This window comes from Ictidomys tridecemlineatus, chromosome X (assembly GCF_052094955.1).
Source record: "Ictidomys tridecemlineatus isolate mIctTri1 chromosome X, mIctTri1.hap1, whole genome shotgun sequence".
NCBI classification, from domain to species: Eukaryota; Metazoa; Chordata; class Mammalia; order Rodentia; family Sciuridae; genus Ictidomys; species Ictidomys tridecemlineatus.
Genome location: NC_135493.1, coordinates 30,700,832 through 30,726,018, shown reverse-complemented (window position 1 = coordinate 30,726,018; position 25,187 = coordinate 30,700,832). Strand labels below are relative to the sequence as shown.

General features: G+C 39.5%; 1 protein-coding gene and 1 non-coding gene across 2 annotated transcripts in view; both read right to left on the bottom strand.

Moving 5' to 3' along the window:
* Positions 1–19,487, bottom strand: part of Kiaa1210 (KIAA1210 ortholog) — a 46,341-nt gene extending 26,854 nt beyond the window's left edge. Inside the window, exons 1-7 of the mRNA XM_078033924.1 lie at positions 19,438–19,487; positions 18,462–18,577; positions 17,386–17,456; positions 11,091–11,259; positions 3,687–3,813; positions 3,229–3,374; positions 2,853–2,883 (exon numbers count right to left, since the gene is read on the bottom strand). Of these exons, the coding sequence (XP_077890050.1) occupies positions 2,853–2,883; positions 3,229–3,374; positions 3,687–3,813; positions 11,091–11,259; positions 17,386–17,456; positions 18,462–18,577; positions 19,438–19,485 (708 nt within the window). The 5' untranslated portion in view covers positions 19,486–19,487. The remainder of the gene's footprint in view (positions 1–2,852; positions 2,884–3,228; positions 3,375–3,686; positions 3,814–11,090; positions 11,260–17,385; positions 17,457–18,461; positions 18,578–19,437) is intronic.
* On the bottom strand, positions 16,152–16,283 carry LOC120891098 (small nucleolar RNA SNORA61). The gene has a single exon (XR_005735527.1). It is a non-coding gene; the product is annotated as a small nucleolar RNA SNORA61 (small nucleolar RNA).
* Positions 19,488–25,187: the final 5,700 nt, after the last annotated feature.

Genomic DNA, 25,187 nt, shown 5'->3' with positions numbered 1-25,187 from the left:
TATTGGGGGCTCTTGAGAAGAGGCCAAATCAACCATCTCCAAACCCAGTACCAATAATAATAATTATAAATAATGACAAATAACTTTTACTAATCGGTTACAATGTGCTTATCTGGGAAAGCTCTCCATATATGTATGTCTTAAAGTTTCACAATTATTTGAGGTATTTGCTAGTCTGGTCTCCATTTTATATATGAAGATAACAAACATTGAGAGATGATGTAATTGGCCCAAATTCTCTCAGTGGCAGGGCACACATTTGAAAGGTCTGTCCAGCTTAAGAGCCTGCGTTCTTAACCACTCTAGTCTTTGTGCACACTAGTGTGTGACCTATAAGAGCTGGGAAGGGGAGATCCTATACAGAAGGCCAAGTTAAAAAGAATCAACCAGAACAGATGGTGTGCCTGCCTCCTTAAGAAGAGCCACAGAGGGCAAATTGGGCCTGAGAATAATAAGCAACTCTGCTTTGTAGTCTTGGTTTCTTAAATAACTGAATTCAATTTGATTACATAGCAGAAAGATACTATTAATATGCTGTCACATCTTTTTAACCATGTGTGCTCAAATAAAGAGAACAGAAAATGCCTTAGAGAATAATCTATGAATCCATATTCCTAACACTTCAGAGAAGGCATCAGGTAAATATCTGGCAGGGAATAAAATTGTCTCAGTCTTGGTATTTCTGACTCAACTACAAACCTAAATTTCCTCTCTCAGAAGCCTCTAATTGCAATCAGGTGTGGTGGCACATACCTGTAATCCCAGCCGCTCAGGAGATTGAGGCAGGAGGATTGTGAGTTCAAAGCCAGCCTCAGCAATTTATCAAGGTCCCAAGCAAATCAGTGAGATCCTGTCTCTAAATAAAATATGAAAATGGCTAGGAAAGCCTGGGGTTGTGGCTCAGTGGTAGAGTGCTTGCCTAGCATGTGTGAGGCACTGGGCTCAATTTTCAGCATTACATAAACAATAAAATAAAAGTCCACTGGTAATTTTAAAAATTTTAGAAAAAAAGACTAGAAATATGGCTCAATGTTTAAGTACCCCTGGGCTCAATCCTTGGTACCAAAAAAAAAAGCCTCTAGTTACTCAAAATGTCATCTATAATTCATTATGGGGAAGGCCCCTTCAAGGGACTCAGCCACTGGCCAATTCCCTACTTGCCCCAGCTTCTATGTAGCACTGGGTGTCAGAAACCTTGGCTTAATGCTATCAACTACCCTGCATTTAGAGTTGTCGCATTGGCACTTAACTGGAAGTTTCCTATGTAGAGGTCAATATAATTGTTGATGGCTCAGGATTTATTGACATCCTCTGCTGTCTTCAGTCCTGTTTACCAGCGGAAAGCCTAAGGGAACAGGCCAAGGTCCTAAACATTGGCCCAAACCAAACATTAAAGAAAACCTGCCTTTGGGCTACTGTGACTATAGTTTCCCCCACCCACTTCACGGTGAGAAGCAATGCCCCTAGAATCTTTGTTCCTTAACTTTCACACACACAAAAAAATCACTCTTTGAAAAAAATGGAATATCTCTGTTGTGTGGGACTCTCAGTTTCTGGGATTAAGAAAGGAGGCGGAAACTGGGTGCAGTGGTTTATACTTGTAATCCCAGAAGCACAAGAGGCTGAGGCAGGAGGATCATGAGTTCAAAGCCAGCCTCAGAAAAAGCAAGGCCCTAAGCAACTCAGTGAGACCCTGTCTCTAAATAAAATACAAAATAGGGCTGGGGATGTGGCTCAGTGGTGGAGTGCCCAGAGTTCAATTTCCTGTACCAAAGAGAGTGAGAGGGGGGGAGAGAGAGAGAGAGAGAGAGAGAGAGAGAGAGAGAGAGAGAGAGAGAGAGAGAGAGAGAGAGAGAAGAAGAAGAAGAAGAAGGAGGAGGAGGAGGAGGAGGAGGAGGAGGAGGAAGAGGAGGAGGAGGAGGAGGAGGAGGAGGAAGAAAGGGAGTTGTCCAGGAAACAGGTATTATCTTTTCCAAATGTAAGAAATAACCCTGTGGCATTCGGTCATGGTCATGAGGAGGCAGGAAGTGTAGCTGTGGAGGCAAGTGAAAGCTGGTATTGATATTTAAAGTTGAAGACTGCAAAGTGCATGGAAGTGACTTCCTGCTGTTATGTAAGATGGCAACAGTCTGCTGACCCTAGGGGCTTTACAACCATAAATTCATCACTATTGGTAACTATTTCAGCGTTTTCTTCTCCACCCTCCAGGCCTAAAAAAACTAGCAGAACTTCCATGCACTGTACAGAAACTATGGCAATTTGTATGGGGACTCAGGCAGATATGTCATAAATAAGTCAAATTTACTATTTGCCAAATGCAAAATAATCAGGTCTCCAGTAGAAAAGATGTCCTTCTTGTGTGGCCTTCCCAGTTACATGGGAATTTTTTTAATATTTATTTTTTAGTTTTAGGTGGACACAATGTCTTTATTTTACATTTATGTGGTTCTGAGGATCAAACCCAGTGGCTCATGCATACTAGGTGAGCACTCTATCACTGACCCAAAACCCCAACCCCAGGAATCTTTTTTTTTTAACATGGAAATCTTTAGGCATAATCCCACACATAACTGAGAAAAAGCAGATGTAGCTGCTATGGGTTAATGCCTCAGCAATCCTTAGCAGCTCCATCTGGGACATTTCTGAATCAGAGCTCCAGAAGCATCTGACTGAGCAATGGATGCCTACTATATGATTAGGATTAGGGGGCTGGAGATGTAGCTCAGTTGGTAGAGTGCTTGACTCACATACGCAAGGCCCTGGTTTAAATCCCCAGCATCACACACACACACACACACACACAAAAAAAAACAGGTTAAGATTAGCAAGAAGCAAGAGATCATTCTATATACATCCTGTATTTTATTGGGGCTAAAGCTGTACCTTTTACAAGCAGATACAAAGAGGTTGGGCATCTTAGAAACTGGGATAAAGAAAATACCTCAGTTAACACATCTTAGTCAGATTTTCAAGTCTACAACTTATTATGTAGGTAATCTTGAATGATTTCCTTAACTTTTCTGAGTCTCCAACCAAGTAATTCTTTGATATAGATATTATATATTATGCCCATTGCAGATTAGAAAAGGAAATCTCTTATACTTGTTGTAGATTAGAAAAGGAAACCTCAGAGAGGTTAAGCAATTAGCCCATAGTAAGTAGCAAAGGGATAAATCAAGCAGAGATCTGTCTGTCAGACTTATCTGCCCATGCACAGAACAATTTCACCCTATTACCTCAGTGATCTTGGAACCTGCAACCCAGACTCCACTTCTGGGTACATATCGAGGGACAACTCCAAACATAGCTCCAGATAAAGCTCCATGTACATTACTAGTCCCAATTCTAGGCAGAGTTCTGGAAACATGACTTCTCTGTGGAAGAAAGAGAAAAACTTGGGGGTTGGTATGCTGGCACATAAACAGTGTACTGTAACTTCTAAAACTTCATAACTTTGTGTATGTGTGAAGAGAAGTAAATATCATATATTAGCCAACATCATGTGCTGGGCTATAGGTAAGCATGTCACATTTAGTCATTCAATACTCACAACAGTTCTGTAGAGTAGAATTAGTTGAGAAGCAGAGGTAAATTCCTCCCTCCTTTTGCAGGGAATGGGCAGAGTAGGAGTAGGGAATGGAAAAATAATAGGCCCATTAGGCACTAATTCCCAAGTCCACGATTACCTGCAGAGATCTGCCTCTCTGGGATTCCAAAGAGGGGTGCATTTTGCCTGTTGATCTTTCAATCTCAGGATCCAACATAAAGATGCTATCATGGGATAGGGCTTTGTTCCCCATGTTGCTCTTGATCCTGAACAGAAAGGAAAGGTCTTGTAAAGCAAGCAATGGGCCACAGGAACAGAAGACAAATGTATACTCACAATATGGCCTATCATAGATACCTCAGAAAGAGTGTTGAGGATGCATACATGGTGACACAGAAAGCTCTTTTTAAGGTATTAAGTGAAAAAAATAAAGAATATAATTCTTTATGTATTTAATAAAAATACACATATATTGCATACATATATAGTTTATGTTCAAAGAAAAAAGTCTGGGAGGACATTTCCTCTGAGGAATGGTACTAGGGACAGGAGGGGAATTGTCATTTTCTATTTTATGTACTTTTATATAATTTTAATTTTAAAAATTATAAACATGTCATATATATGATACTTTTATTGAGGTATGTATTACATATTGCACAATTCGCCCATCTAAAGTACACAATATAATAGTGACAATTATAGGGACTGAAAAGGTTATTAAAGATCTTTCACACCCAATTGCTCTCTAGTGTTTTTGTTTTGATTTTTTTTTCAATAGCAAAAATCTTCCCAGATGTAAGAGGTTTTCATTTATCATTTTTTCCTCTTTCACACAAGGGTTCTGTGACACATCTGTCCTATTTTCAAACTCATCTTATGTACCATCCATTCCTTCCCTCTCCAGTTTGCTTCCCCCAATTGGAAATACATTCTGATTAGGAATGGAGCCAGGTCAACCACAATTATGTGTTAGGAGAAATCAAGGAAAATCTAGAAACAAATGAAATCTAAATGCCTAAAAGACTCCTTTTGGATTGTGATAATAATTTATTTTACCTTTAAAATTTATCCAAAGGTATCACAAAAAGAGAAAACTACAGACCAAAATATCTAATGAATAGATATCTAAAAATACTCAATAAAATTTCAGCAAATTAAATCCAGTAATATGTAAAAATAGTTACATGCCATGACAAAGTAGGATTTGGGTTTTTTTTAATATTTTTTATTTTATTTTTTTTAGTTTTTGGTGGACACAACATCTTTGTTTGTATGTGGTGCTGAGGATCGAACCCCGGGCTGCACGCATGCCAGACGAGCGTGCTACCACTTGAGCCACATCCCCAGCCCCCACAAAGTAGGATTTGTGAGGAATGCAAAGTTTATTTGACCTGAAATATAATGCATGTGATACACTACATAAATAGAATGAAAACAAGAACCACATGATTGTTTCAATAGATGTAGAAAAAACATTGTAAAATCTGACACCCTTTTCTGATAAGCGCATGCCAACTTGATAGAAGACATTTATGACAAAACCACAGCAAATATCATACTTGGTAGTGAAAGACTAGATGCTTTTTCCCTAAGATCAAGAACAGCACAAGGGTAACTGCCTTTGCTACATCAACAGTGTATTGGAATTCATGGCCAGGGATATTAAATAAGAAAATGAAATTTTAAAAAACATTCAGAATATAAAGGAAGAGTGAAATTATCTCTATTCACAGATGATGCAATTTTGTAAATAAAAACTCTTAAGGAATTCACTAAAAACTACTAGAACTAATAAATTAATTTAGCAATGGTGCAGGATATAAAATCAGTATACAAAGTTGTATTCTATGTATTGGCAATGAACAATCTGAAAATAAAATTAAGAAAATATTTCCACTTATATCAGCATCATAAATAATAAAACACTTAGGAATAAATTTAACAAAAGACATACAAAATGTACCCTGAAAACTATAAAGCATTATTGAAATAACTTAAAGAAAGCCTAAATAAATGGAAGGACATCCCATGTTCATGGATTGGAAGGTTTAATCTTGTCAAGACAGCAATACTCCACAAATTGATTGACAAATTCAATGAAATCCCTTTTGGAATTTCAGGTGAAAGGTGGTATAGCACTGGCATAAAGATAGACATTTAGATCAATGGAATAGAGAGGAGAGTCCAGACATAAACCCATAATCTATATTTATTTGGTTTGCAACAAGGATTCCAAGACCATTCAATGGGAAAAGAATAGTCTTTTCAACAAATTGTTCTGGTGCAACCTGATATCCACATGCAAAAAAAAAAAAATGAAGTTGCACTCTATCTCATACTATATATAAGAATGAATTCAGGCTGGGAATGTTTCTGAGTGGTAGAGCACTTGCCTAGTATGCATGAGGCCCTGGGTTCAATCCCCAGCAACACACACACACAAACACACACACACACACACACACACACACACACACACACACACCTCAAAATGGGCCAATGATCTAAATATAATAGCTAGAACTATAAAACTCTTAGAGGAAAACCTAACAGTAAATCTTCATGATCTTGAATTTCACAATGCATTCTTAGACATGACACCAAAGCTCAAGGAACAACAACAAAAAATAGATAACTATATTTCATCAAAATTAAAAACAGTGTTGGGGTTGTGACTCAGTGGCAGAATGCATGCCTTGCACATGTGAGGCACGGGGGTTTGATCCTCAGCACCACATACAAAATAAATAAAAATAAAGATATTTTTAAAAATTAAAAACATTTGTGTTTCAAATGTTACTAGCAAAGAGCTACTTTGGATGGATAGTAGAATGAATCAGATATTATTACCCTATGTGCATATATGACTACACAGTTGGTATGACTCTACATCATGTACAACCAGAAGAATGAGAAGTTGTACTCCATTTATGTATGATGTGTCAAAGTATATTCTAGTGTCATGTATAAATATTTAGAACAAATTAAAAATGAAAATAAAAAGACAACCTACATAATGGAAAATATAATTGCAAACTATATATCTGATAAGGGATTTGCATCCAGAATATATAACAAACTCTTACTAATAAGAACTCTTACCAATAAGGACATTTATTATTGAATTCATAAGTAATTCAATAATAAAAATATAAATAACCAATTAAAATGAAAAATATCTAAATAGGCATTTTTCAAAAAAAAAACACACAAATTGGCTAACACACATGAAAAGATCCTCAACCACATTAATAAGCAAGGAAATTCAAATCAAAACCATAATGAGATACTATTTTAAAATGTCTAGAATAGATAAACTCAAAGCTTCAGATAATTATTAATGGCAGGGTCATGGAGAATTTTGAACCCCCATATATTGCTAATGAGAGTATAAAATGGTACAGCCACTTTGGAAAACAGTCTGGTGGTCTCTCAAAAAGTTAAGCATATAACTATCATTTGTCCCAGGAGTTCCACTCATAGTATATACCCAAGAGAAATAAAAACATATATCTACCCCAAAACTTGAATATAAATATTTATAACAACATTATTCATAATAGCCAAAGGGTGGAAACAACCCAAATATCCATCAACTGATAAATAGATAAAATATGATATATTCATGGAATGGTATACTATTTGGTAGGAAAAGGAATGAGGTTCAGAGGCATGCCAAAACATGGATGAATCTTGAAAACATTAAAAGAGTGAAAGAAGCCAGTCAAAACAGGTCAGGTATTGTATCATACCCTTTATGAGAAATGTCCACAATAGGCAAATCCATTGAAACAGAAAGCAGACTAGTAGTTGGTAAGAGGAGGTGGGCATGAAGAATTATTGCTAGTGGGTACAGGGTTTCTTTGGGGAGTGATAAAATGTTCTAAACTTGGGGAATCATAATGGCTACACACGTAAAAGGTAGGATTTATAGCATGTGAATTCTATTTCAATAAAAATACAAAATTATTGAAGCTATTCCTATTAGGTGGGGAAGATGCATATATGCATAGCAAAGATGACATTAAGCATGAAAGGAAGGCAGGGGGGCTGAGGATGTGGCTCAAGCCGTAGCGCGCTCGCCTGGCATGTGTGCGGCCCGGGTTCGATCCTCAGCACCACATACCAACAAAGATGTTGTGTTTGCCGAAAACTAAAAAATAAATAAAATTCTCTCTCTCTCTCTCTCTCTCTCTCTCTCTCTCTCTCTCTCTCCCCCTCCCTCCCTCCCTCCCTCCCTCCTCTCTCAAAAAAAAAAAAAAGGAAGGAAGGCAAGGCAGGGAGGGAAGGGGCAAGAGAGGATGGAAGGAAAGAGGAAGGGGGAGGGAAAAGAAAGCAAGCTACATGCTACAACATGGACGACCCTTGAAAAGATGCCAAGTGAAATAAAGATGATCTTTGTATTATTCCACTTATATGAAATGTTGAGAAGTAGTGAATTTACAGAGGAAGAAAGTAGATCCCTGGTTCCTTAGGGATGGGGATAGAGGGGAATGGGGACTGATGGTTAATGGTATAAGGTTTCTTCAGGGAAGGATGGAAATGATTTAAAATTAGATAAAATAAATTTGTTTAAACTTGAGTAATTTTTATGCTTATTACCTTCATTACAAAACAATAATTGTAGGTTGGCACTTTTAAAAATCTGTCTACAAATAGTAACTAGAGAAACAATTTGGATATTATAGGGCTAGCATTAGCCCTGTCCCTGTAAGCCTATCTGGTTGTGGGGCCTGCACACAGGTGTGCTTAATCCCTACAAAACTCAGCTATCCAAATTGCCCTGATAATAAAGGAAACACACTCTGCTTTACTAAAACAGCAGTCCAGAAAAAAAGTAAGGTGACTCTCTGGATTAACACTTAATGGCATATGTAACTGATCTAGCACTGACAGAAGATTGTTTTCACACGTGTATATACCCACATAGACTCATTATGCATACATATCATTCATTCAGTGCTGCTCTATGGCCTGCTGGCTCCAATCAGGCTGAGAACCAGTATAACATCTGTAACTACCTTGCCTTCTGTGTTTTGTGCAGAAAAACCCAAAGGAAATCTCAGGCTACAAGTGGGCTTAGAAAACTCTCTCATTTCCATGCTGTGCATCAGCCAGAGTGAAGCTGTGGAACTGGTCCTATAGTGCCAAACTCTTCCTGATCAAGAGATGACATTAGTATCAGCTGTGGACAAGTTTGTCAGAAACCAAAATTCTGGGCTGGGGTCATAGCTCAGTGGTAAAATCCTTGCCTAGCATAATGAGGCACTGGGTTTGATCCTCAGCACCACATAAAAATTTTTAAAAAGTATTGTGTCCATCCACAACTAAAAAAGAAACCAAAATCCTTCCCCCAACATATCTGGTATTCATTGATCTGCTCTCTGGAGAAGGAGGAAGAGGAGGAGGAGGAGGAGGAGGAGGAGGAGGAGGAGGAGGAGGAGGAGGAGAGGAGGAAGTGGAGAAGGAGGAGGAGGAAGTGGAGGAGAAGGAGGAGGAAATGGAGGAGGAAGAGGAAGAGGAAGAGGAGGAGGAGGAGGAGGAATAGGAGGAGGGGGAAGAGGAGGAGGAGGAGGGGGAAGAGGAAGAAACTACAACTCCAAACAAAATCTCAACCTTAATTAAGAGCAATAAAGAACATTACAACACCCATTAAGATATCAAATGAAGAATGGGATTTGACTATTCTATCAGATACATCTTAATGTAGTCTTGGAAACAGATACTAGTTCTATTGTACAGATCAGGAGAAAGCTGCCAATATGTTTGGTTATAATTGGTTGTTTCAGTAGATGAAAAATGAAGCTAATCTCCCTAAATTCTTCAGGGTTTCGTCCCTAGCACATTAGGCAAGAGATTGGGGTTGGGGGTGATCTTCAGAACCCAAGGTTATGTTCTTCTTTTTTTGAGAGAGAGAGAGAGAATAATAATTCTTTTAATATTTATTTTTCAATTTTCGGTGGACACAACTTCCTTATTTTATTTTTATGTGGTGCTGAGGATCAAACCCAGTGCCCCGCGCATGCCAGGTGAGCATGTTACTGCTTGAGCCACATCAACAGCCCTCTTTTTGTTCATTTATGCTCCTTACAAAAGTATATCAATTTCTTTCCCTTTCTCTCTCCCACTCTCATACACACACACTTCTTGTTCTTAAAGAATTTTTTTCACAATAGTTTCATGCCTCGCATGTGCCAAGCAAGTGCTCTACAACTGAGCCACAACCCCAGCCCACATACACTTCTTAATATGGAGAATACATCAGAGTAAATGGATCATTTCGAAGCAGAAATTGCAAGAAGGGGAGATTGTAGAACTTTGGTAGAGACAGTCCAATGAATTTTCAGAGACAATGAAAGTAAACCTGGACACCCCTTCCTCCTCACTCTCTGGTATTTAGCAAGGCCAGTGTTACGTCTTACTTATAGTTATGGTCTATAAAGCAATGGTCTATAATGTCATTACTTATGAGATATGGAAGAAGCCTCTGTATCCAAAACCATCTCTTACATGGCAAGGCTACCACAAAGTCCTTACTCTGAATGCACTCTTTAAGGTCTTTCTTATGAAGCCATATATGTTATCAGGCCATTATGTCACAGAAGTGTTGGAAGGAGGGATTAAGAGCAGCATAACATGGTAGCTAGCTGTCTCACTGCCATCAAGCAGAGCCTTGAGAACATGAATGGCAGCACTGGTAAGTTCTGTCAGAAGTCCAGGAATTCTGCATTTAAGGCCAGGAGAACAGTCCCAAGAGAGCTTCATAGAAAAAGATTCAATGGATCCAGGGACAGCTGGGGGCACTAGATGCCCAGATAAAAAAGCACAATAAGATGTTAAAATTAGGGCACTGCAGATTTTTTAAAAAACTGAATAGAAATGGCAGTGGTAGCTTAAAGTCTTCCACATATACCCTTTGTGACAAGTTAGGCTACTAGGGTGGAGGGAGCATGGGATTGGGCTTGCTTGCTTGCTTATATACTTTTATGGCAATGCAAGGATTTTTATGCTCAAGTCCCACCCCCTCCAACTCCATGGTTTTAATATCTGGGATTTTAATCATTCATTTTGAGATCTGGCTCCCTTTGACTAGATTTTCAGCTTACAGTCCAGGCACGCAAACCAGACTAAACCTTCTGAATGACGTAGGCCATACTTATGGTACAAAATAGGCCTCTAGTTCCTCATTAGCTGTAGGCCCCACATCTCGAGTTATTCTAGCTAGTACAGGAAGGGTTTCTGGATCTGTCTATACCCTCTAACCCAATGCTCCTGAGGAATGGAGTATGCATTGACTATGTTCTAATCCACTGGGATGCTTAACCCAGACGACCCAGACAACAAACATACATGTGTGCACAAAAAAGAGGCACTGGACATAGCTGCCTTGGCAATGGCTGCAAGCCCAACCCCTAGCACCGTGGAGGCCAAGAGTCCTTAAGACCAAATATCCATTGGTAATTTGCCAAAGGAGGGTCTAGACATAGCTGTTTGCCCTTATCCCAACCCAGTCCCTTTGCCCACCCCTACCTGAGCTTACCTAGGTTCACCAGGTTGGTCACCATCAACTTGCTTCAGAGAAGAGGTGTTAATATTGCTGTTGGACAAACATGGCTTTAAGAGTCTCCCTCCCTGTAGGTCATCAGGGTCTTTTTTCTTTTTCTTGCCAAAAAAGCTCCTGAAGGCTTTAAATTTGGATTTCTTTTTTCCTGAAAATGAGAAATGAAAGTAAGGCAGAGTGTGATAGAGGAAGGAAAGGAGACAGAGCCTTCAAAACTGAAACAAACACTGTGGATCTCACCCCCAGGGCCCACTGCACCTCTCTTTTGGTTTTTACCTCTCTTGGAAACTCAGTAACCAAGTATTTGAGATGCTGGCAAAAGAAGCAACCCAAACCATAGCTTTATGCAGCCTCTGTTGAAGTCAAACAAGGTATTCACTTGCTTCTCAATTTCAACCATTAATTAATATGCACACTGATAAATCCAAACCAATCAGCAATAGTTGAACAGCACACACAGTAGTGAATGCACACACGCCTCTTTCTTTTCCTAAGAACTTCGTTTGCGTGAAGTGATGATTGAGCCAGTGGAAGCACTTGGCACCTCCCAGATACCGCCCTGGTAGCTGGAGTGACTGCAATCCAGTGGAAGAGCCAAGTTTACACATGTGAAAACCAATTTCAAACCCTAAAAATCTAAGCAGGAGCTGATACCACCCAGACTATGTGCTGAAAAAATGCAGACCTAAAGTGTGAGTGCCATTGGTTGGTATGGTGAATGAACACTTCCTTGAGGAAGGAGTTTCTGAGCAAGAGAGAGGGCTGGGAATAGGAAAGAAGAAAGGGTTTTCCAGGTGAAGAAGCTGCCTGTGCAAAAGCTATGTCAAACTCAGGTAACAAAGGGCTTTTCAAAGTGTGTTCGTCTGTGTGTGTGTGTGTGTGTATGCATGTGTATGTGTGAGCGTGTGTACTGCTGTGCATGTTGTTCAACTATTGCTACTTGGTTTGGATTTATCTACACAATTGTTGCCCTTTGCATTTGCAGATAAATGAATGTTTGCTCCATCTATAATAAGTACCAGGGCAACAGTGAGAAATGTGAGCTTTAAAAGTCCCTAAGGCTCTCTCTGTTTGGGCTTTCTTTAATTTCCTAATAAACACATGTACATATCTATATCAGCAGAAGAGAAGAAGGGGAGGGGACTCAACCTACATTCTTCAGAGGGAAAGAATTAGCTGTTATTTCTCTCAGTGCAATGATTTACCAACTCAGGTGTCTCATTTCAATATTCAGCAGTCTGGTCTCTGGAAGGCCTCACCAACATAGCAGTGCTGCAGTGGTGGTGAGAGGTCTGTACTAGGGAGTTTTCAATACAGCTGCCATTTTGAAAAGTGTGATGGTATAATGGAAAGTACCACCCAAGAATCTGAAATCTGGAATCCTAGGCTTGAATCTGATATCAGTAGGCTCTGTGACTTTACTCTGGGTAAGTCACTCAATCCCTATGGGACTCAGGAAAACACACTGGCTCAGCATCTCCCGAAGTGTGTTCAGAGGCATGCTCTAAAATTTTGTTATGTGAAAAGGGGATCTGCCAACCAGGCAATCTGGGAAATGTTGAATTAGACAAAGTTCATTGCTTTCCAATAAGACTTTGCTGAAACTTCAAAATGCTAATGTGTAGAAAAGGGAGGTCAGTTGAATAGAAGAAAGGTACCAGGGGATGGGAGGATGGGAGGAAGGAGGAAAGCACTTGGGAGAGATATTGGCCAAATTATATTGTTATGTTGTGTGCATGTACTAATATATTACAACAAATCCCACCATTGTGTACAAATTAATGCACCAATAAAAGTGGAGAAAAAATTAAAATTAAAATTAAAAAAACGATTCTATGTTGAATGAAGAAACTGGGCAACAATATGGTCTCCCAAATGCACATAAGCAGAATATCTGGCAAAATGCAATTTTGGAAATGCTACCTGGGGTTCCCTCTAGCTCTGAAATTTTATGACCTATTTATATATTAATTACTCCTATTAGAAAGGTTTCTAAACTGGGCATGGTGGCTCATACTTGTAATCCAAGTGACTCAGGAGGCTGAGGCCAGAGGATTTCAAGTATGTGGCCAGCCTCAGCAATTTAACAAGATCCTATCTCAAAAAAATAAATAAATAAAAAGGACTAGGGATGTAGCTCAGTGGTAGAGTACCCCTGGGTCCAATCCCCAGTACCAGGGGAAAGAAAAAGTCAGTTTCCTAACCTTCAAGGAAATCTAGTTTCCCACCAATATGTACAATTCATGCCTCTTTTTTCTAGACAAATAAAACTTGACTGTTATCACAATGAGTTTTGCATCTGAATACTCTCTAGTCTGTCCACTAATTCATTCATCTATTCAAAAATATTTATTAAGGTCAAACACTTACTCTGCTCTGGGTGTCAATGAGAAAGGAATAAGATATGGTCCCTATATCTTAGTTACTGTCCCCACATCTGGGTATATTTAAAATGACCTTTAACCTCACAAACCACCATGAGGATTTCATGTGAAAGTTCTAGGAGGTATACAGCATAGAGTAGTCTGGTTCAAAATCATCTCTATTTTGCTCTTTGGCCTTCTGTCTTAATCTCCTCACTTCCAAATGGTTTCTAAAACCTATGGAATTGTGAGGATTTTTGTAAAATTCTCATTAATATAATGACAATTTCACAGTTTGATGCTAGAAAATACTTCACAACAAACTCTCTGGGAAAATTCCTTGATACCTATTATTTGCCTATTGATGTGGTGCAAATACACATCCACTATGACCCATCTCCCAAGCCAGCCTGAACCACCTCAGACACACTGGTAAGTAATTCCCACCCAAGGAGGATGAGTTGGGCAGAAGGTCTCTCACAAACAGAAAGCAGCATGCTACATTTTAACCTTGGGAGATACTGCCATTTTCCAAACCAAAGGAACAAGATTTATTGATTCTTAACAAGTGGGTATCCTCCAGGCCTCCGAACCTTTATGCTCAGAACATAGTATAAAGAATGATCTGAACATTCACTGGGTTTGGAAACACAGTGACTATTGTCTCTCTTGCTTTAAACCCCCAGAATGGAAGAGAGGCGGGCAAAGCTAGAGAATTTGGAGTTGCAAACCTGCTTCTCATAAATCAGCAAAGACAAAGAAAGGAGAATCAATAGCCAGTAGCTCCACAATCTATAATCACTGAATAGCTGAATAAAGCATTTCCAATTACCTCTTCAGGCTGTGAAACCAAATTTACCAAACATGATCATTGTACAAACAGACAAAACTATGCACTAAGATTTTTATGTTTCTGAATTAAGAAAATGACTTGTGACTTGTGGCTGTAGCATGTACTAAAATTGAACATACATATATTCCAATTTTCTCCCAAATTTTCATTCTTTGTTTATAAGGAAAAAAGAACTTATTTCCCACAAGGATTCAAAACAGCTTAAGCAAGGTGTGTCTTTTCAATCATGGCCCTAGAAGAAAAGAATGCTTCCATTCCATATAGTATGGAAGTCACATAGCTTTTGTAAACATGGAGTTGGGCAACACAGAGAGAAGGTAACTGCCAAACATGGTGGATTAGCAGCTTGTTGATCCACAGCAGTGAGATCACATCCTTAGTGGATAACCTGTTGCCGTGGCCAGGCATAATATGTCAGTTGCAGGAGTCTAAATCTTCATTCTGGTTGTTTTTTTTTTTTTTACTTCTTTTCTCCCAGTACTGGAGATCACACCCAGGGCCTCACACATGCTAGGCAAGCACTCTACCACAAACCTATATCCCCAGCCTCTTCAGTTTGCTTTTGATTAAAACACCCCAGTAATCCTGACTTCAATAGGTCTCCAGGTACGGAGATGAGCTCTGGTCTCAGCTCTGGAAATGAGATGCAAATCTGGGAACAATACACATGCTATGTTTTTTGTTTTTTGGTTTTGTTTTTTTGGTGGGGAGCAGGGTACTGGAGATTGAACCCAGGGGTGCTTAACCATTGAACCACATTCCCAGCCCTTTTTATTTTTTATTTTGAGACATAGTCTCTCTAGTTGCTCAGAGCCTCACTAAGTTGCTAAGGCTGGCCTCAAACTTGCAATCCTCCTGCCTCATCCTCCTGAACAACTGGGATTATAGGAGTGTGCCACCACACCCAGTACTATGCTGCTTTTGAAACCCTGATGGAATTCAACATGGTTGACGTATATTCAAATGCATTTCTTTTTTGTTATTGTTGTTTATTTATTTTTATGTGGTGCTGAGGATCGAACCCAGTGCTTTACCATGGGCAAGGCAAGCGTTCTACTGCTGAGCCCCAGCCCCAGCACCCATAATTAAGCATTACAAGCTTTCTTTTTAAAGTGTTGCCTTTATACTACCAGAAGTTGAGCCCTGTAAAGTCTGCCTTTCAAAAATTAATAAAAGTACAAAGGATAGGGGCTGGGGATGTGGCTCAAGCGGTAGCGCGCTCGCCTAGCATGCGTGCGGCCCGGGTTCGATCCCCAGCAGCACCACATACCAACAATGATGTTGTGTCCGCCGAGAATTAAGAAAAAATAAATAAATGTTAAAATTCTCTCTCTCTCTCTCTGTGCCCCCCTCTCTCTCACTCTCTCTTTAAAAAAAAAAAAAAAGTACAAAGGATAGATAGGCCTAGACAGCAGGTAGGAATCAAAACCCATATTTGTATTCAGCAATGTTTACATAGACCACCTATATACTGGGCAACTTATGCCACCAAAAAGAATAGCAGTCATGGTCAGTGAACTGAAAACTGAGAGCTGACAGTTATCTGGACTTCTTCTATAACAAAGCCATTGACTTCTCTGTCCAAGCCCAAGGACTGTGTATTCCCAAACAGCAAATAGCTTTCAGTATTATCACCCGTGAAAGCCTACAGCATGTTACATGCCAGAAAATAACCCAAAGAAATCACAGCTAAATCCAAAGAAGAAATTGTTGCTTTTTAGTTATATATTTGCTTATCCACCATACATGTAGGCAGCCCATCTAGGTTGAATTTAGCTTTAAAAATGGAACAACCATTGCTACCTGAAAAGAAAACATCTTTTACCCTGCTTGAAATTAGCTCACATACTATGTACCAAACTGCAAAACTTTGAGGTCAACTTCAGTATAATTTGTCCTTCTTTTGCCAACACCAAGACCAGTGTTCAGAGCTGATGAGAAAGGGAATGAGAGGTTAAAGAAAACATGTCTTACTAACCTTTCTCCCCTTTAACCTCCTAGTAGCCATCTTATTCTCTCGCCAGCACTGACTAGTTCTAAAAATATACCTAAATCTTTTATCTTGAAAGAATCTTGAGAACAGAGAAAAGGCATTTCCTTAATGTACACTCACCTTTTTCTGTAGGCATTTGTCTAGTTCAACGATAGATCCATTGGCTTGGTAGTTGGGTCTGCCTTGGTCAGGAGACCTTTCATTCATTTACTCATCCATTCACTTATTAAATATTTTGGAGTGCCTGATCACTCTCTCTGAGACTTAAAACTAAGCAGCAGTATCAAAGAGATGAAGAAGACATAAGTCTTGCATTTAAGGATCGGTGACCATCCTCAGCATCCCTTGACCCACATATTAAGTGAAGTCAGACCTCCAGGAAGTCACAAGGAGGTTCCAATCTCTCTGTCCTTCTTGACAAAGTCTTCTGCACCATATACAACTAAAGAAAACTCAGCAAAAAGAAAAAACAACCTGAAGAATAACCAATCCACTGTTAACTTTCAGTTCTGACTTTAAAAGCAATGTCTCACTTTGTGTCTTTCTCTATTGAGTGTATAGCAAAATCTTATCACTATTTGTCACTTTTATATCCTTTTCTACTACTCCATTTATGACACCTGTCACTCAGAGAAGGAACCACAATTTAGACAATGAATATATATCTGCTAAGTTTTGTAAAAGAGAATTTTTTTGTAAATTGAATCTTATTTAACAGAAGTGTGAGGTGGGATCTTTTGTTCCTATCCCCCTTTACTCCTAAAATCCCAAATTCCTCCATTTGTTAAACATGGATTACTATCTACCATAAAACCTCAGTTGAACCTGTCAAGTCATGGGCTATTCTGACTTTTTTTTTCCAAAGAAGATTGCAGACACACTGACAGACCATCAGAGTTGGAGATGACAGAGAAAAGGTTAGAAAACTGAAAAGTATATATGAAGTCAGTCTATTGTTATTAGAAATTTCATATGAACTTATTTTCTTACAACTTGGTTCTTTTTCCTAGGAGCTGAACACAGTAAATCTAGTTTTAGTTATCATGATTTTATTGAGTGACTTACCCTCATCACTGGTCTCCACAATTTCTGTACAGCTAGGAACATCAGTTAGTGACTCAGCCATACTAGGATCACTAAAAGAAAATACAGAGCAAGAGAAAGATCATTGTTTGATATCCAGGATCTGCTGTTGTTTCACCCTAGCCCTTATGCTTCAGTTAGATTCTGAAACTATTCAAAAAATGTACAAGTAGAATCACCATTAGGGAGAATTGGACTCTTAAAAACTCAATGATTCTGTTAATATGAAATGTCCAGAATTGACAAATGCATAGACATAGGAAATGTCTTATTTAGGGTTAGGGTGATGGGGCTTTTGGGGGTGACAGATTAAAAATCCCTACGATTTTCCTAGCCATTGTAATAAACATGGCAGCATCCCTACTTCCTGTCACTAAAGAAGACTTTTTAGATGTTGGGAAAATAAACTATCTCTGAGTTTTATGGAAGCCCATAGAAAAGGAGCCTGTAACCCAAACACCAGGTCATACTAGGCTGACCTTGCTCTTAACCCACCATGTTTGGTGTTAGAAGAAAAGAAAATAACCATTAAAGAGAAAACTCTGGAAGACAAAAGGCAAAACAAAGAGGGCATTGTGACAGCATCCAAACCCCTAGAGCACTAAGAGTTTAGATAGTCTGAAATTCTTTCTGGCATGCTTGCCTTATTTCCCCAACCAAATCCTAAAGGCCCTAAGGATAACACCACCATCATCCCCTCAGCTGGGACATATGGAACTGTCTCCCCCCAACAAAACACACCAACCTCCCTGTGATTTCAATCTCTCTTCCTATTACCACAACAACTGTCTGCTTCTTTTTAAAGCAAAACTCAACAAAAGAGTTATCCATACTCACTGTATTAGGTCCTTACTTTCTATGCTCTTGATAACTCTCCATCCAACCAGGCTTCCAAAGCCAACCGCTTCCAAAACCCACCACTAAAACTGCTCTTGTTAAATTCAGCAGTTGCCTCACCTTCTGGAAGCTTCTGACTTTTCTTTTGGGCACTCCTCCTTTTTTGAATAATTTTATCACTTGCCTTTTGGAACATCATACTCCCCCAATTTTCTGCTTACCTTATTGGTTGTTCCTTCTCAGTCTCCTTTTCTGAATCTTGAGCCTCTCCCTGAGTTTGAAATGTTGTATCATCAAGGCTCTGTCCTTGGCCTTCTCTGTCATTTACAATCATTTCCTAGACCAGTCACATTAAATAGCAATGTCAACATTAGCATAATTACAAGCCATATATGTAATTTTAAATTTTCTAGTGACCACATTTTTAAAAGTAATGTTAATAATAATCAGGTGGGATCACATTTAATAATATATTTTATTTAGTCCAATATAACCAATATGTTATTTCTACATTAATGATGTATTCTAAATCCTTCTTTTCATACTAAGCTGCCACATCATTTGCATGAACCCCTTACTCAAACTCTTCCTTTCCCAGTCAGTGACTTGTCATTAAGCTCAGAGTAAAATCCCAGCCTCTTACCATGGGTCTTATGTGATCTGGCTCTATGTCCATTTCCCCACTGACCCACCAAGCCTGCTACTCTCCTACCTTGTCCCTGGGCTCCAATATACCAAGACTCTTTCAATCTCAGGATCTAGTTTTTTTTAATTTGTTCTTTGAGTTATAAATATCAGGATCTTTACATTAGCTGCTCCCTTGCCTGGAGGGCTCTTTCCCAAGACAGGTATATGTAACATTCACACATTCAGTATTACTCCCCTTGGTGAGCACTTCCATCATCATCCTAGTTAGAGCACCCCCATTTCTCCATCCCATTGTCCTTTATCAATATCTTCACAGCACTTCTCACTACCTGAAATTATATCCCACATTTTTTAAATATTTATTTTTTAGTTTTAGGTGGATACAATATCTTTATTTTATTTTTATATGGTGCTGAGGATTGAACCCAGTGCCTCACACATGCTAGGTGAGCATTCTACCACTTGAGCTACAACCCCAGCGTAATTATATCCCATATAATAACTTATTTGCTAGTTTCTCATCTGTTTATATTACTAGAATATACACACCATGAAGTCAGGAGTTTTGTCTATTCCATTCACCACTGATTCTTCCATCACCTAGAATGGAAGTCACAGGATTTACTGGAGGATTTGACATACAATGTGAGGGGAATAGCAGACTCTATAAATATTTGTTGGATGAGTGCATAAATTCAATAAAAGAAAGAGAAGTAATCTAAGAGCTGCTTCTGTAGTCAGCAATAGAAATAGAGGCATGCTAGTGGAGACAGAGAAGGACTCATTCTGGTGGAGAAACTCTCTTGCTCTCAATTTAGCAGAACCTGCCCTCTTCTCCATCCAGGTGGGCCTCACCCTTCCCTGGGTGATTTGCCTGTGCAGAACATTCTTGGGTCCTTCTAATCCTTGATGCGTAAAGCATATTCCCAAGAGTCCCAGCCATATGAACCCTGGGTGTGGATCTTCATTCAGTTGGACTAGGCCAGGACACTCACAGAAGAGAAAGGGGTTTCTCTTCCTACTTAACAGCCACCATCCCTGACAGAAGTTCTTTCTTTTTGTTCTCAGGCTGACCTTACTAAATAGAACCTTGCTTCCTGATATGGTTTGGAACTAGACAGTCCTCCAAAGTCATATGTGCTTAAGGTTTGGTCCCCAATGCAGTTATATCCAGCAGTAGAGTCTTTGGAAGGTGATTGTATCATTCAGGCTCTGATCTCATCGTAGACTGATCCATTGATGGATTCATAGCTCAGTGGGTTTGATGGGAAAGGGCTTTGTTATAAAAGCGAATTTTCTCTTTGCTTCCTGTTCACCATGAATTCAGCAGCTTTCCTCTAGTATATGCTTCAACCATGATGTGCTACCTCAACACAGGCCTAAAAGTAACCAGACCAAATGACCACAGACTGAAACCTCTGAAACTGTGAGCCAAAATAAATCTTTCCTCCCTTAAGTTGATCTTTCTCCGGTATATTGTAACAGTAACACAAAGCTAACACACTTCCCAAGTACTTCCTCATAAAGGCCTATATTTCTCTTATGATTCTCATTGTGGCTAACATGAATTTAAAACAAAATTGCTCCTTAATTATACCAGTACTCATTAATTATGGCCTTGGGCCTGACTCATCTATATTTCTATTTATGATATCCAGCAAAAACTTTAGGCCCGCTATAATCTGGTGTTCCCTGAAGCCCTCTGGTCTCCTAGCAGCCCACCTTCACTCACATTGTCATGGTCTGGTCACCCAAAATCAGAATCATCGGTCATTCGTAAACATAGCACGTTCTTCTTTCTCCGTGATCTATACAGGCTGTCCACTTAGCCTGGAACACCATCCTTTTAATCCAACATCCTTGTAGTCATACACATTCTTTAAGACCCGGATCAAATGTTGCCACTTCTGCTCCAGGCTTTTTTTTTTCCTTTCTTGTGGGTTCTTTTATTGTTGATACTATGCTTCTTGTCTTATGAGGTTTTTTTTTTCTTTTTTCTTTTTTTTGTGTGTAATCTTTTCATTCTTTTTAGATATACATGACAGTAGAGTGTATTTTGACATATTATACATACACAGAGTATAACTCATCCTAATTAAGATTCTATTCTTGTGGTTGAATATGACATGGAGTTATACTGGTCATGTATTCACATATGAACATAGGAAGGTTATGTCTGATTCTCTACTGTCTTTTGAATTCCCATCCCCTCCATTCCCTTCATTCTCCTTTGTCAATCCAATGAACTTCTATACTTCCCCTCCCTAGCCTCCCTTGTTGTGTCAGGGAGAACATTCAGCTTTTGTTCTTTTGGGATTGGCTTATTTCACTTAGCATGATAGTCTCCAGTTCCATCTATTTACTGGCAAATGCCATAATTTCATTCTTCTTTAAGGCTGAGTATTATTCCATTGTGTATATATCCACATTTTCTCTATCCAGTCATCTGCTGAAGAGTACCTAGGTTGGTTCCATAGCTTAGTTATTGTAAATTGAACTGCTATAAACATGGATGTGGGTGTGTCACTGTAGACTGCTGATTTTAAGTCCTTCAAGTATAAACAAGCAGTGGGATAGCTGGGTTAAATGGTGGTTCCATTCCAAGTTTTCTGAGGAATCTTCATACTTCTTTCCATAGTGGTTGCACCAATTTGCAGTCCCACCAGCAAATGTATGAGTTTCCCCTTTCCCCACATCCTTGACAACATTTATCATTACTTGTATTCTTGACAATTGTCATTCTGCCCATACTTTTGCCATAACTGATGTCACCTTGAGGACAGGGACCACATTTTGCTTATCTGAGTATCTCCAGTACCTAGCATGATACTAAGCACATAGAAAGTGCTCATTGCATGTATTAGTGAAAGGATGAATACAGGAGCAAGTAGGGAAGAGTATTAGTGTAGCAAATAGGAGGCAGGGAAAAAAGTGATCCCCTTGTTTGAACATATGGGGACACACTTTAAGTAAAAGGCTTCTTTGCATGAAATCCTATGAAAAAGCTGGTTAGACAAGTAAGGAAAGAAGATATACAAGTTTTTTCTTCCTTCAGTACATGATGAGAGACCTTCAGAGCCACTTCCAAGGAGCATAAGCAGTCATGTAATAATGATAATCAGGAAGGCTGTCCCAGCAGAGACATAAATTGCATATCAAGTCACAATTAAACTGCTTCTTAGCCTGAGGTTGTGGCTCAGTGGTAGAGCGCTTGCCTAGCATGTGTGAAGCACTGGGTTCAATCCTCAGCGCTGCATATAAATAAATAAATTTATAAAATAAAGGCCCATTAATAACTAAAAAATATTTTTAAAATAATGCTTCTCTAGGGCTGGGGTTGTGGCTCAGTGGTAGAGCTCTTACCTCGCATGTGTAAGACACTGGGATCAACCTTCAGCACTACATAAAAATAAATCACCAAATAAATGCTTTGTGTCCATCTACAACTAAAAAAAAATTTAAATGCTTATCTAGGCCAACCCCAAATGCTCAGGTTCCAAAGTTGCTCTTTCCTTTTTAGCTGTCTCACTTGAAAACTGGACAAAAGCTCTAGAAGTTTTTAAAAACGGGGGGGGGGGGGACCGGCCTGTCTTCCAAGTCTTCCAAGGTTATTGAAATTGTTTAACCACAACCTGGTTTAGGTTAAAGGATTCAGAAGACTGTGCTTGACAGCTCTGCTGCCTTCCTAGAATGGAGAGTACTAATAGAAAGCAGCTGTCCTTGTGTTTTTTTTTTAAACAATCTAATAGAATGAAACGATTTTCATACAGTTGGTGGTATATGGAATTTTAGGTTAGCCTCCAAGATTTTCACCCCCAGTAGGCATGAATGTGGGTGGACCTAACCTAATCAAGTGAGCCCTTTAAAAGGGATCTATGGGTCAAAGAGATTTAACCCTGAAGCCCAAGCTGTCTTGTTGGCCTTGAAGGGACAAACTGTCAGGTTGTGGAGAGCCACCTGGCAGGCAGCCACTAGTATCTGAGAGTAACCATCAGTTGAACTGCCACCAAGAAACCAAGGACCTTGGTGCTTCGGTCTAATTTTGAAAAGAAGGAATTCTGCCAATAACTAGTTTGGAAGATGACCTTGAACCTCAGATAAGACTTCAGCCCTGGCTGACATACTGACTGCAGTCTGATGAGACCCTGAGCAGAGGACCCAGTTAAATCACACCTAGACTCTTGACTGGTGGAAGCTGAGATAATAAATTTGTGTTATTGCAAGAAACTAAATCCTTTATCACTTGTTATACAGCAAGAGAAAACTGAGAGTCCTACAAGTCCCAGCTGTAATTAAGAAAGAAGCCAAAAGTGGGGTAGCTTTGGAGTTATGTAAGCTGCAATATGGAACTGTGTACTCCATGATGGGTCATTTTTACCCTATTACAAAATTCTTTTTTGATGCAGGGTACCAGGGATTGAACCCAGGAACGCTTAACCAAGAAGCCACCTCCGAACTCCCCGTTTTTATGTTGAAACAGGGTCCCTCTAAAATGCTTAGGGATTTTTTCTAAATTTCTTAGGCTGGCTTTGAATTAGGGATCCTCCTGCCTCAGCCTCCTGAGCTACTACAAACACTTCTTTATGAAGAATATATGTTGCCATACTTTTCGGTGAGTTGTCAGCTGGACAGATGAGACCCTGCCACCAAGTTAGAACATGTGAAAAGCCCTGAAAAGGCTCACCTTGTCTGAGATAGATTTTCCTGCCCTCAAAAGAATGTCTTAAATCCATTTCAAACTATGATTATACTCCATGCCTTTAACAAGGGGTGCATCTGCCAAGCAGCAGATGAAGAGCCCTGGAGTTGATAATAAGTGGAGACAATTATCTTTTTCCTTGAAACTACTCAGCTAGCTCTACAGGAAGGGTCTGATGTCAGGACACCAATTTATTGAGGAATCTGGGATCCTCCTGGAATGAAAATACCAAAAGAGGGCTTATATAACCACTAATTGTTGACTCAGCTAACCTCTAGTGGAGAGGAGTCTATGATCATACCTCTTTCCTCTTTTCCTTGCATGAGGTTGGCAGGAGGGCACCAGAGGTTCAGCCAGACCTTGAAATGCAGCCTTTGGACTCTATAACAAGGAGAGCTGTTCTTCAGAGCACACAATGAGCTCTAGAAGTTCCACTCCAGGAACCCACCAATAACCAGGATGGCTCCATTGTGAACAGTGACCCCACTGTTTTACAGAGTTCATTTGGTTGGGTAGGGTTTTCATATCAAGTTCCATTCAAGATACAACTATTTCCATGCAAAAATCAAGGCTTTGTGAGGGAGTAGTCATGATCGGCATTTTCTCAGCAGGGACCAAGAACAGCAGCCCTCTCAGTAGGCTCAAGGCCAAGTAGTTAGCTTTCAGTTTCTGTTTGATTATGTCCCTGAAAGCAGTTGTGAGTGATCTCAAAGAGTATAGGTCTCTAGGGCAGTAACTTGAGGGGGGTGGGTCAAATAAATGGCAGATAAAAGTTAGCAAAGCTTGTTAGAATAAATTCATCTGGTCTCATCTCAAGTTGATGAGGGTCTAAGGCTGTCTTCGGTGATTAACCTATGTTCTCCTGGTTGAAGGAGAGATGGGATACCATTTCTCTTTGTAAATCTAAGTCCTGCTTTTAGGCAAGTAGAAAGAGGGCAGAGAACTTTCCTGATCTGCCTTTTGTGTGTTTGTTTTGGTACTAGGAATTGAACCCAGGGGTGCTTAACCACTGAGCCACATCCCCAGCCCTTTTTTGGATTTTATTTAGAGATAGGTTCTCACTGAGTTGCTTAGGGCCTCACTAAGTTGCTGAACCTGGCTTTGAACTCGTGATCCTACTGCCTCAACTTCCCAGGGCTGCTGGGATTACAGGAATTCATCACAATCCTGGCTCTGCTTCTTTTTATTATCTTCATCACACAAAGCCTTCATATTTGATGATCATATTCTGGTCTCCCATAGTCCTTTCCATTGAAACTTTATTTTCTGAAACTTTCATATGTTAAAGTAGGATCCATAGCTATGGAGATGTTTGAGTTAGGAATTTTATAACAGGTTGGCAAAGGCAGAAGAAACATAGATTGTAATAAGCAGAAAACAGCAAATTGGAGCACAGTATCTCATATCTTATTGAATCAGTCTCTTAGTCCTGAGAATATATCAGTTCAGAGAAATAGTCTTGTCTCATTTCAGGAGGTGAGCTCCCATCTATAGGGGCTATGGTTGTAGCTCAGTGGTAGGCTCGCCTACTAAGTGCGAGGCACTGAGTTCGATCCTCTGCACCACATAAAAACAAATAAACAAAGATATTGTGTCCATA